The sequence below is a fragment of the Ursus americanus genome, chromosome 5 (assembly GCF_024610735.1).
Source record: "Ursus americanus isolate L20-20 chromosome 5, mUrsAme1.1.p, whole genome shotgun sequence".
Lineage (NCBI taxonomy): Eukaryota > Metazoa > Chordata > Mammalia > Carnivora > Ursidae > Ursus > Ursus americanus.
Genome location: NC_142131.1, coordinates 78,082,777 through 78,095,955, shown reverse-complemented (window position 1 = coordinate 78,095,955; position 13,179 = coordinate 78,082,777). Strand labels below are relative to the sequence as shown.

The 13,179-nt window shown below is 38.5% G+C and overlaps 1 protein-coding gene and 1 pseudogene across 1 annotated transcript; one reads left to right on the top strand and one right to left on the bottom strand.

Annotated features, from left to right (window-relative positions):
• The first annotated feature begins 5,514 nt into the window (after positions 1-5,514).
• Positions 5,515-5,986, top strand: LOC123799348 (large ribosomal subunit protein eL21 pseudogene; annotated as a pseudogene).
• A 4,885-nt stretch (positions 5,987-10,871) lies between these two features.
• On the bottom strand, positions 10,872-12,610 carry OR2Y1 (olfactory receptor family 2 subfamily Y member 1). The gene has a single exon (XM_045808377.2). The coding sequence runs from the start codon at positions 12,563-12,565 to the stop codon at positions 11,633-11,635; it is 933 nt and encodes a 310-aa protein (XP_045664333.2). The 5' UTR covers positions 12,566-12,610; the 3' UTR covers positions 10,872-11,632.
• Between the last annotated feature and the right edge of the window lie 569 nt (positions 12,611-13,179).

Below are 13,179 nucleotides of genomic sequence, written 5' to 3'. Positions count from 1 at the left end.
GAATAAACCTAACCAAAGAGGTAAAAGATCTGTACTCTGAAAATTGTAGGATACTTATGAAAGAAATTGAGAAAGACACAAAGAGATGGAAAAACATTCCATGCCCACAGATCAGAAAAACAAATATCGTTAAAATGTCTATGCTACCCAGTCAACCTACACATTCAATGCAATCCATATCAAAATACAATCAATATTATTCACAGAGCTGGAAAAAAAATCCTAAAATTTGTATGGAACAAAAAAGACCCCGAATAGCTGAAGGAATGTTGAAAAAGAAAATCAAAGCTGGTGGCATCACAATGCCAGACTTCAAGCTATATTATAAAGCTGTAATCATCAACACAGTAGGGTACTCACACAAAAACAGACACATTGATCAATGGAACAGAACAGAGAACCCAGAAATGGACCCTCAACTCTATTGTCAATGAAACTTCAAAAAATCAGGAAAAAATATCCAATGGAAAAAGACAGTCTCTTCGACAAATGATGGGAAAATTGGACAGCCACACGCAGAAAAATGAAACTATACCACTTTCTTACAACACATACAAAAATAAATTAAAAATGGATGAAAGACCTAAATGTGACACAGGAATCCATCACAATCCTAGAGGAGAACACAGGCAACAACCTCTTTGACCTCAGCTGCAGCAACTTCTTGTAAGAAACGTCTCCAAAGGCAAGGGAAACAAAAGCAAAAATAAACTATTGGCACTTCATCAGGATCAAAAACTTTTGCACAGCAAAGGAAACAGTTGACAAAACTAAAAACAACCTACAGAATGGGAGAAAATATTTGCAAATGTCTCATCAGACGAAGGGCTAATATCCAAAATCGTTAAAGAACTTATCAAATTCAACACCCAAAAAACAAATAATCCAGTCAACAAATGGGCAGAAGACATGAACACTTCCCCAAAGAAGACATACAAATGGCTAACAGACAAATGAAAAAATGTTCAACATCACTTACCATCAGGGGAATACAAATCAAAACCACAATGAGATACCACCTTACACAAGTTAGAAAGGCAAAAATTAACAAAACAGGGAACAACAAATATTGGCAAGGATGTAGAGAAAGGGGAACCCTCTTACACTGTTGGTGGGAAAACAGTATCAAGGTTCCTTAAGATGTTAAAAAATAGAGCTACCCTATGACCCAGCAATTGCACTAAATGGTATTTACCCCAAAGATACAGATGTAGTGAAAAGAAGGGGCACATGCACCCCAATGTTCATAATAACAATATCCACAATTTCCAAAATATGGAAAGAGGCCAGATATCCATAGTCAAATGAATGGATAAAGAAGAGGTGGTGTATATATATACAATGGAATATTACTCAGGCATCAAAAAGAATGAAATCTTGCCATTTGCAATGATATGGTTGGAACTAGAGGGTATTGTGCTAAGCAAAATAAGTCAGTCTGAGAGACAAATAGCATATGATTTCACTCATATGTGGAATTTAAGAAACAAAACAGATGAACACGGGGAAGGGAAGGAAAAATAAAATAAGACAAAATCAGAGAGGGTGACAAACCATAAGAGACTGTTAACACTAGGAAACAAACTGAGAGTTCCTGGAGGGGAGGTGGGTGGGGGGATGGAGTAACTGGGTGATGGGCATTAAGGAGGGCAGTTGATGTCAGGAGCACTGGGTTTTACATGCAACTGACGAATCACTAAATTCTACCTCTGAAACTAATAATACAATATTTGTTAATTAGATTGATTTTAAATTTAAAAAAATAATGAAATCTTGCCATTTGCAATGACATGGATGGAGCTAGACAGCACTGTGCTAAGAAAAATAAGTTGGTCAGAGAAAAACAAATACCATATGATTTCACTTAAATGTGGTATTTAAGAAACAAAGATCATGGGAGAAAAAGAGAGAGAAAGGCACAGAAGGAACAGACTCTTTATTACAGAGAACAAACTAATGGTTAGCAAGGGGAGGTGGGTGCGAGTATGTGTTAAATAGAGGATGGTGATTAAGGGGGGCACTTGTTCTGATGAGCACCAAGTGTTGTATGTAAGTCTTGAATCACTATATTTTATACCTAAAACTGAAGAAAGAAGAAAGAAAGAAAGAAAGAAAGAAAGAAAGAAAGAAAGAAAGAAAGAAAGAAAGAAGAAAACAAAAGAAAATGATAAAAGTGATCCAAAACCTTTGAGATGCAACAAAAGTGGTTCTAACAGGGAAGTTTATAGCAATACAGGCCTATCTCAAGAAGCATGAAAGATCTCAAACAACTTAACCATACATCTAAAGGAGCTAGATCTAAAGAACATACATCTAAAGAACAACAAACAAAACCTAAAACCATACATCTAAAGAACAACAAACAAAACCTAAAACCAAAAGGAGGAAGGACATAATAAAGGTTAGACCAGAAATAAATGATGTGCAGCTAAAAAGAGAAAAAATAATTGAACAGATCAATGAAACCAGAAACCACTTCTTTGAAAAAAATCAATAAAATTGAGAAGTCTCTACCAGACTTATCAAGAAAAAAAGAGAAATTTCTCAAATAAATAAAATAACAAATGAGAGAGGAGAAGTTACAACCAAACCACAGAAATTCAAACAATTATAAGAGAATATTATGAAAACTATATGCTAACAACTTGGACAAACTAGAAGAAATGTATAAATTCCTAGAAACATATAAACTACGAAAACTGAATCAGGAAGAAATAGAAAACTTGAACAGACCATTAACCAGAAACGAAATTGAATCAGTAATCAAAAAACTCTCAACAAATGAAAGTCCAGGACCAGATGGCTTCACAGGCAAATTCTTCCAAACACTTAAAGAAGAGTTAATACCTATTTTCTCAAACTATTCCAAAAAATAGAAAAGGATGGAAAATTTCCAAATTCATTCTATGAAGTCAGAATTACCTTGATACCAAAACCAGATAAAGACTCTACTAAAAAAGAGAACTACAGGCCAATATCATTGATGAATCTGTATGTAAAAATTCTCAAAAAATACTAGCAAACCGAATCCAACAGTACATTAAAAGAATCATTCACCACAATCAAGGGGGATTTATTCCTGGGTTTGAATGGTGTTCAGTATTTGCAAATCAATCAACATGACACATCACATCAGTAAGAGAAAGGATGAGAACCATATGATCCTTTCAATAGATACATTTGACAAAGTACAACATCCATTCATGATAAAAACCCTCAACAAAGTAGATTTAGAGGGAACATACCTCAACATAATAAAGGCCATCTATGAAAAGCCCATAGCTAACATCATCCTCAATTGGGAAAAACTGAGAGTTTTTCCTCTATGGTCACAAACAAGACAAGGATGTCCACTCTCATCATTGTCATTTAACATAGTACAGGAAGTCCCAGCCACAGCAGTAGGACAACAAAAAGAAATAAAAAGCATCCAAACTGCAAGGGAGAGATCAAACTTCACTATTTGCAAATGACATGATACTCTATATAGAAAACCTGAAAGACTCCACCAAAAAACTGCTAGAACTGATAAATGATTTCAGTAAATTTACCTGATACAAAACAACATACGAAATCTGTTGCATTTCTATACACAAAATCAGGGAATCAATCCCATTTACAATTGCACCAAAAACAGTAAGATACCTAGGAATAAACCTAACGAAAGAGGTAAGATCTATTCTCTGAAAACTATAAAACACTGATGAAAGAAATTGAAGATGACACAAAGGAATGGAAAAGCATTCCATGGTCGTGCACTGAAAGAATAAACACTGTTAAAATATCTATACCACACAAAGCAATCTACACATTTAGGGCAATCCCTATCAAAACACCAACAGCATTTTTCACAGAGCTAGAACAATCCTAAAATTTGTATGGAACCACAAAAGACCCTGAATAGCCAAAACAATCTTGAAAAAGAAAAGCAAAACTGAAGGCATCACAATTCTAGACTTCAAGTTATATTATAAATCTGTAGTGATCAAAACAGTATTGTACTGTTACAAAAATAGACACATAGATCAATAGAACAGAACAGAAAACCCAGAAATGAACCCACAACTATATGGGCAATTAATCTTCAACAAAGCAAGAAAGAATATCCAATGGGAAAAAGACAGTCTCTTCAACAAATGGTATTGGGAAAACTGGACAGCAACACACAAAAGAATGAAACTGGATCACTTTCTGACACCGTACACAAAAATAAATTCAAAACCTACATAAGTGATCTGAAACCATAAAAATCCTAGATGAGAACACAGGTAGTAACCTCTTTGACGTTGTCAATAAACAGAAGCAAAAATAAACTATTGGGAATACATAAAAATAAAAAGCTCCTGAACAGTGAAGGAAACAACCAACAAAACTAAAAGACAACTTATGGAATGGGAGAAGATATTTGCAAATGACCTATCTGAAAAAGGGTTAGTATCCAAAATATATAAAGAACTTATAAAACTCACCCCCCTCAAAATGAATAATCCAATTTAAAAATGGGCAAAAGATATGAACAAACATTTCTCCAAAGAAGATGTACAGATGGCCAACAGACACATGGAAAAGAGGCTCGTCATCACGAATAATCAGGGAAATGCAAATCAAAACTACAGTGAGATATCACCTCACACCTGTCAGAATGGCTAAAATCAACAATACAAGAAACAACAGGTATTGGCAAGCATGTGGAAAGGGGAACCCTCTGCTGTTGGTGTGAATGCAAACTGGTGTAGCCATTCTGGAAAACGGTATGGAGGTTCCTCAAAAAGTTAAAAATAGAAATGCCCTACTATCCAGCAATTGCACTACTAGGTATTTACCCAAAGAATACAAGAACACTAACTCAAAGAGATACATGCATCCTTATGTTTATAGCAGCATTATTTACAATAACCAAGAGACAGAAAGCAGACCAAGTGTCCATGGACTGATGAATGGATAAAGATGCAGTATACACACACACACACACAATGGAACATTACTTAGCCATAAAAACGACTGAAATCTTTCCATTTGTAATGAATGGAAATGAATGAGCTAGAGAGTATAAGGGTAACCGAAGTCAGTCAGAGGAAAGCAAATACCATATGATTTCACTCATAAGTGGAATTGAAGAACAAAACAAAGGAGCAAAGGGGAAAAAATAAGAAAGGGAGAGAGAAAGACAAATCAAGAACCAGACTCTTAACCATAGAGAACAATCCGATGGTTATCAGAGGGGAGATGGTTGGGGAATAGGTGAAATAGGAGATGGGGATTAAGGTGTGCACTTGTGATGAGCACTGGGTGATATATGGAAGTGTTAAATCACTATATTGAACACCTGAAACTAATATTACACTTTATGTTAACTGGAATTCAAATGAAAACTTTAAAAAAAAAAGACAACTACATAAAGCATTAATTATTAGAGTGTCGTAGTAGGAATACACTAAAGACAAAAAAATTTTGTTTTGAATGAAGTGTTACTGCCTTTTGGTCTGAACTGCCATCTTCTAGTAATTTGCCAAAATGACCAACACAAAGGGAAAGAGAAGAGGCACCCTCTGTATGTTCTCTAGGCCTTTTAGAAAACATGGAATTGTTCCTTTGGCCACATACATGCCAATCTACAAGAAAGGTGATGTAGACATCAAGGGAATGGGCACTGTTCAAGAAGTGCTTCATAAATGTTACCATGGCAAAACTGGAAGAGTCTACAGTGTCACCCAGCATGCTGTTGGCCTTGTATACAGACAAGTGAAGGACGAGATACTTGATAAGAGAATTAATGTACATATTGAGCATATTAAGCCCTCAAAGAGCCAAGATAACTTCCTGAAGTGTGTGAAGGAAAATGATCAGAAAAAGAAGGAAGCCCAAAAGATAGGTACTTGGATTCAACTGAACCTCCAGCCTACTCCACCCAGAGAAGCACACTTTGTAAGCACCAAAGGAGCCTGAGCTGCTGGAATCCATTCCCTATGAATTCATGGTACAATAAGTATAAGAAAAAGAAAAGACATCAAGACTGTAAAAAAAAAAAAAAAGAAAGAAAAGAAAAGTATTATCATTTAACAGATTAAGAAAATGAAGCATATGGAGGGGAGAAGGATAGGGGATGGGATAACTGGGTGATGGGCATTAAGGAGAACACTTGATGTAACAAGCACTGGGTATTGTATACAACTAATGAATCAATAAATTCTACCTCTGAAACTATTAATACAGTATATATTAGTTAAATTGAATTTAAATTAAAAAAAATTTTTTTAAAGAAAGAAGATGAAGCATAGAGGTCTTTACCTTTCCTTAAAGGAATCTGCAGTTAGTTACTGACCAGGGTGACTCTGCATTAGACAAAGAAAAATATGCAGATTTGAAGGGCCAGTGTGGAAACTTATAGAAGTCATGTGATAAATAGAGTTTGGGCCAAATCCATGTCACAGTGGGTCTAGTGTATCCACAGATTAATTCTTTGGTTATTTCTCCTGGTCTTAAATACATAGTTGGAGGAAATAATCTTTCACATAACCGTACGTTGGTTCTTGCAGAATGGGAGCTACTATGGTAAGAAGGACTAAGTTGAAGTCCCTGAAAGTATTTCTCCATAGCAAAATCATAATTAAAAACCAATATTGCAACTGTGAGAAAAAAATTGCAGGGATTAAAGCCATCATCAAATATGCGAGAATGATCGTCACTACCCTGTTTCTATTTAACTTGTTTGTTTATCTAATGTCAAGGCCACCATACTTGTGGAACAAGTAGGGATTACCATAAAGTTAATTAGGAAGTTCCAAAAATTGTAGCATCTGCGGAAGATTTTGTATCTTTGCTTTAGCAAATCAACATAGTCCCTTCCCTGGAAAATGAGATTTTTCTTCATGTAAACCAGCAAGAATTATCACAAACAGTACAATATCACTTGACATGTACACCAGTATATCTGTGCTGTCTTTCCTCAGAGCTATCTCAACTGTTCTGCATTCTGTTATAATATAGTCTATAGGAATGTGGATCGTATAGAAATCTCACAATATGTCGTGCTGGTCCACTAAATTAATGATCTCAGGCCAGGTGGAACTGATGTGCACAAAATTGTGAGTATGTTATGCCTTCATAAAATATTTGCATGACAACAGGGGGAGATAAGACCCATGAAATTTCAAGGAACTATCATATCAAGAAGTGCAACACTCATTCATATAGAGCATGTAAAGATATCCCCTAAATCTCCTCTAAAGTGAAAAAAACCTACTTCAACTTAAACAGTTACCTGTAAGAAAGAGGCACAGTAATTGCTGAGTCACTTTGGATTTGGAATGCAAGATATACCACGTTCGGTTATGTTGCTCCAACTTTTTCCCCCATTAGTCCGTATGATGTCCCAAGGCTTTACAGCATATCTAGGCTGCAGTAAAAACCACTCTGCTGCTTGGGTTTTAAGAACCATCAGATCCGATTCCAATGTTTCATGAGTCAGGGCAAAATAGGGATTCTGGACAGACCTTCTGAAAAAACCCAATGGGTATATAACACAAAAAGTCTTAGGGTTTCAGTGCAAAGTCACATCCTCTTCTGCCTATATTTTCAAGAAACAATTCCCAGATTGTTAATGGGCCCTGGGGATGTTAATGGGCATATACGGAGAAACCTTTCAGAATGGGCACAGGAGTTGAGAATATTTGTGAGCATGTGAATGTCTGTCAGCCTCTTTCCTCAGTCACTCCAAGAGTTACTCAGTGGACCTGTGTATAAATTGGCAGTGGGGCTGGGAATGGAGGCTATGCATTGGCTCAGTGGTATGGATTTTTCCTTACCACACTGATCAGCCTACCACTAGAACTGAGTGCCTTAATTGCCAAGACTAAAGGTTCACATGGAGCGACAACTATCTGTCATTCTGAATCCTCAAGCAATCTCTCTGAGGGCAGGTTTATGACATTGGTCCCCTTCCAACATAAAAATTGTCATAATTATAACAGGACATATTCTACATATGGATTTGCCTTCCCTTTCTGCTATGCTTCTGCATCATTATCTGTGGACTTTAGGAATGCCTCATTCATCATCATGGTATTCCACATAGCACCCTCCCAAACTCATTTCAGCATAATAAAATGTGACAATGGCTCAGCGTCCATAAAAGGTATTGTTCTTTCCATGCAACACAGTACCTAGAAGTAGGTAGCCTTGGTAGATTTGGATGACCTACTGAAAAATATTATCTCATCAGCTTGGATATAACATCCTTATGGGTATTATATATCATGTATTATATGCTTTGTATATCTGGTGTACTTTTTTCCCAAATACAGAATACATAGGCTCAGGAACCAAGGAGCAGAAATGAATGTGAACACTCTCACCACCTAATATCTCACTTCAGCTTTTCTTTCCTCTTCTGCTCTTGAGGTCTTAGTTCCCTTTTAAAAGATAAATGTGTTCACCAGAAGGCACATCAATGGTTATGACTTCACCTGGTATTGTGGGACCTCATGCCATGATGCCATTGAACTGAGAATTAGTTAAGAAAATTAATTTCTTATGTGGGGCAAATAATCCCAATTATCAAGGGAAATAAGCTGGTTGCTACACAATGAGGAGAAGCAACACTATGTTTGGAACCCATGGAATTCTCTCGGTGAGTCTTAGTACTGCCATGTTTGATAGTTAGCATCATTCAAAAACTATGACAGCCCAACAAAGGCTTCATAACCTCTAGAAACAAAAGTCTGGTACAACTTACCAGGTAGTGGTTGAAAGCAAAAGTAACATGAACTGGGTCATAAAATAATGTGATTGAAACCAATACCAGCAGTGGCCTCATGACCCATTACATCAATGAAGACTGTGGCTGTAATGGATATTTTTATGTATATATTAACCAATTATTTTCTATTTCATTTGTAGACCATCAGACCCTGAGAAGTTACTCAGACTAGATGAAAAGGACAGTGTATTACCTGAAGTAATGGACTTGAGATGGGCACATAATGACTTGAGATGGACACATAACTGACAGGAGAGTGGGCCTCTTGCTGGAAAGAGGTAGGGAGTTGCCTATCCTAAGCTGAAGGCCTGAATTTCCTATGAGAGAGAAATACTCACAGAATGTGAGAATGGATGCAGACTGAACTAAGGATTAATTGTGCCAACCCCAAGCCTATTGGTCTCCAGATACATTTATTGCCCTTCCCTGATCTAGCCAGTTTGTGGTGGGGTAGAGCTGGTGCGATGAGGTGCTAATGACCCTGTAGGCTGCATTTTCTTGGTTCCCATATCCACAGAATATTGGAGGAGAGAATGAAGGGATAAGGTGAGCTAGTACTATCTCCCATTTTGCTTCAGGTAGTGCCTCAGGCAGCAGCAGTGAAAAGCTGCTCGAGCTCCTGCAAGACCAGTTTGCCATGCTGGCTGCAGTTTCTTCGAGATGACCCTACTCCTTGGGTTCTACTAATACCAACTTCTTTTATCTCAAGTGTAGGGATGTTAGCAGCTTCATACTGTTACTAATCTCAGGGTTTCCTCAATATCTCCTGTTTGGATTTGCAGCCCTTTTATCACTTGGAACAACAATGTTCTGCATTAAATAGCCTCCATCGTAAATACTTAAGTTGTTTCTATTTTCCTAGTTAGACCCTTCCTGACACAGGTGATCAATGACTTCCTAAAAATTCAGATATCGTATGGTGACTAACATAATATAATAAAAAATATTAAAAATAAAATAAAAGAATTTAAAAATTCAGATATCAACTCACCTCACTGTTATGAATACACTTGCCTTCATAAATGAGACCATCCATAATATTTATTTCTCTAATTCAGGGCTTCCAACTTCAGCACTGTTGACATTTTGGGCTGGATAATTCTTTGTTGTGGGAGACTATCCTGTGCATTGTACAATGTTTAGCAGCATCCCTGGCCTCTACTTACTAGTTGCCAGTAATCCCTCCCTCCTAGGCTGCAACCACCAAAAATGTCTCCAGACATTGCCAAGTGTCCCCTGCAATGGGGGTGTGGGGCAAAACTGCCTCATGTTGAGAACCACTGCTTTAATTGAAAAGCTGATGAAAAACACTGCAGCCATTTCTTTTTCTCCTTTAAAGCAATGATTTATATTTGGACTAATCCCTGACTATTGTGTTTCAGTGTGGTTGTTACAGTAGAGTTTAGTAGATATGGATGTAGCCTGTTATATGTATGATAATTTTATTTTTTCAATCTGCACGTTCAGTCACTTGCCAATGCAAAGTGTCCATGGTATAGAATGAAATGTTGCCTATAACTCCACAAAGGTGTCTCAGAGGTATTCTAAACTGTGCTGCCATCTTGTGTGGACATCTCACCATTTTCATTCATTCATTCATTCATTCAACCCATATTTATTGATTATTTACAGAGTGTTAGGCTCCTTTCTAAGCACATGGATGAACAATTTAAGAAGTACAGAAGTAAAGCTTTCAGTCTATCATTAGCTAGGCATAATAGCATGACACCCAGAGCTGCCACATAAGAAAAGGCTGTGTTCTTCTGGGAATGAGAGGATGTTTTTCTCAAGTCCCACTTTAATTAACAGAGACTCCCTCTTATAAGGATACGCCATTAAAGGCTGAGCCAAATGTCAGAAGGATAGGATGCACTTGGGTCCCACATTGGGCCACAGAATGAATGACTGAGCAACCTGTTAATGCCAATATGGATTAGGAACCATGGGATCATGGTCATGTGAGAACCATGTGGATGTAGCAGTGCAAATCAAGCCCCATGACTCCCTTTGCTTTCACTTCCCTACTCAAAATAGTGCTTTTTGGTTTTCCTCTTCTCTCTAAGAAGGTAAGCAGAGATTCTATTAGAATCTCAATGACATCAGTTACCTTGTCTCTGCTTAACTAACAGTTCTCTTTATTCAGTTATCATTGTTGTAATTTTGAAATTTATAGACTGTCTTATATATCCAGCAAGCAAATGTGTTTATTTCTGTTATTCGAACACCTCCTCTAAAACTGTTCTAAATTAGGTGGAATTTGACATGTTCTACAGCCTTGCCTTGAATAGTCATGGTATTCCTTTCAGTCCTAAGAAACAGGAATCTTTGGTATACTGTGTAATCTCTGTCTACTTGTCTTTTGTTCTTTTGTTCTTGTTCTCCATATATTTATTCATGATGGGCAAGTATTGTGCCATATGTTACTGACTAAATCCTCCCTAGTTGACTATGCTTGATAGTTTTGATGATGGTGCAGTGAAGGTGGCGATGGAGAAAATGAAGCAGCTTCTATGGCCATGTAGCTCCTTAATAAATGTAGTAGAATTATCGTTGGTGTTATTATAACATCTAGATATATACTTGGTGGCATTTGAATTAGTTAGTGACTATGCATTGAAAATAGGAAAGCATCAACAGTGGGACACAGAATTACTTGCCAGTGAGGATTGCCTTGGCCAGAGGTTCCTTTAGGAATGGTTAAGTTTCCTTCTGGTGAGTGCCCACCCTGTAAGGATCCCAGAAATAGCTAGTAGATAGAACACAGCAGATTTCCCAATTCCCTCACAGAAAGGTGAAACAAGTGCAGTTAAAACAGGTATACCCCACATATGTGTCCAGTGGTTGCCTCACCTGTTCTTCCCACTCTCGATCTCCCTACACCTGCTCCTTCCCTAATACCCTTCTGACTGCTTTCTTCACATCCTTATTCCTCAGTGTATAGATCAGAGGGTTGAATGTGGGCGCAAGGATCATGTACAGCACTGCCAGTGCTTTGCTCTGGTCCTGGGAGTAGTTGTCCTTGGGCTGCAGATACAAAAACATAATGGTCCCATAGAAGACTGACACTACCATGAGGTGGGAGGCACAGGTTCCAAAGGCCTTTTTCCTTCCTTCTGCTGAGCGCATTTTTACTACTGCCCTGGCGATGCACACATAAGTGGTCAGGATGATGGAGACAGGCATGCCTAGGATGATTAGCCGGGCAATAAACATTTTAGATTCCGTCGGGCCAGTATCCACACAGGAGAGTTTAACAATGATCAACAGTTCACAAAAGAAGTGGTCCACACGCCGGTTTCCACATCGAGGGAGCACCATAGCCATTGAGGACTGTAGAAAGGAATTGGCAAAACCAGAGGACCAGGAAGCTGCTGCCAGGAGGTGACACAGCCTGGGGTGCATGATAGAAGCATAGCGCAGAGGCCAGCAAACTGCAACATAGCGGTCTATTGCCATCACTGCAAGGAGCACACACTCAGTGGAGCCAAGTGCCAAGGCCACCCAGTACTGGACCATGCAGCCGGCATAGCTGATCTTCTTGTTGCCTCCCCACATGTTCACCAGCATCTGGGGCACAATGCTGGTGGTGAAGCAGAGGTCAAGCACAGAGAGGTTTCTAAGGAAGAAGTACATGGGTGTGTGAAGTCCAGTGTCCAGGATAGAAAGCAGGATGATGGCCACGTTGCCCACAAGGGTTATGGTGTAGAATGTCAGGACAAAGAGGGAGAGAATGAGCTCTAACTCAGGCCGCTCAGAGAAGCCCACTAAGATGAAATCCCCACCTGTGCTGTCATTAGCTGTTTCCATCTCCTCTTCAGCCCTATCACTGCACCCTCTGCAGTGGGATTTAAGAATAATAAGTGGGTAATTAATACACATAATGGATTTAAGGGACAAGGGTGGTCCTTAGATGTGACGTAAATTCTACGTTTTTGTTTCCTTTTGTCCTTTCCATCTTATTTTTCCCCTGCAGTTGGATGAAAACTCCTGCAGGTCCATGATGTCCACAGTAATAAATGTATCACAACCAATTTCAGTTATAAACATAAACAGCATCTAAGTTCACTAATTTGACAGCCCAATCCTATGAATACTAAAAACTCATAAGGTCATATAACATTCAGTCTTGTCCTCTCCCCAGCTAGGACTCCTTCCTGATGACCCCTTGTGCTTGAGAGAGGAGCTCTGGGCAGCTTCTCTCTCTCCCTGCCCCTTCCCTACCAGCATGTCAGCAGTGGCCATAGGGTCCTCCTGTTTGGGCCATGCATGGGGGGGAGGGAAAGTTACAAAACAGTTCTTACTCTCCCAATCTGAGCCTAGGAGGTATTTAAAGAGCTGCCTCTTCTCTCATGGGAAAAGTTCAGGTTCTTAGAAGCCTCCTTACTGGGACAACAGGCCTGCAGGTTCCCAGCCTGGGCTGG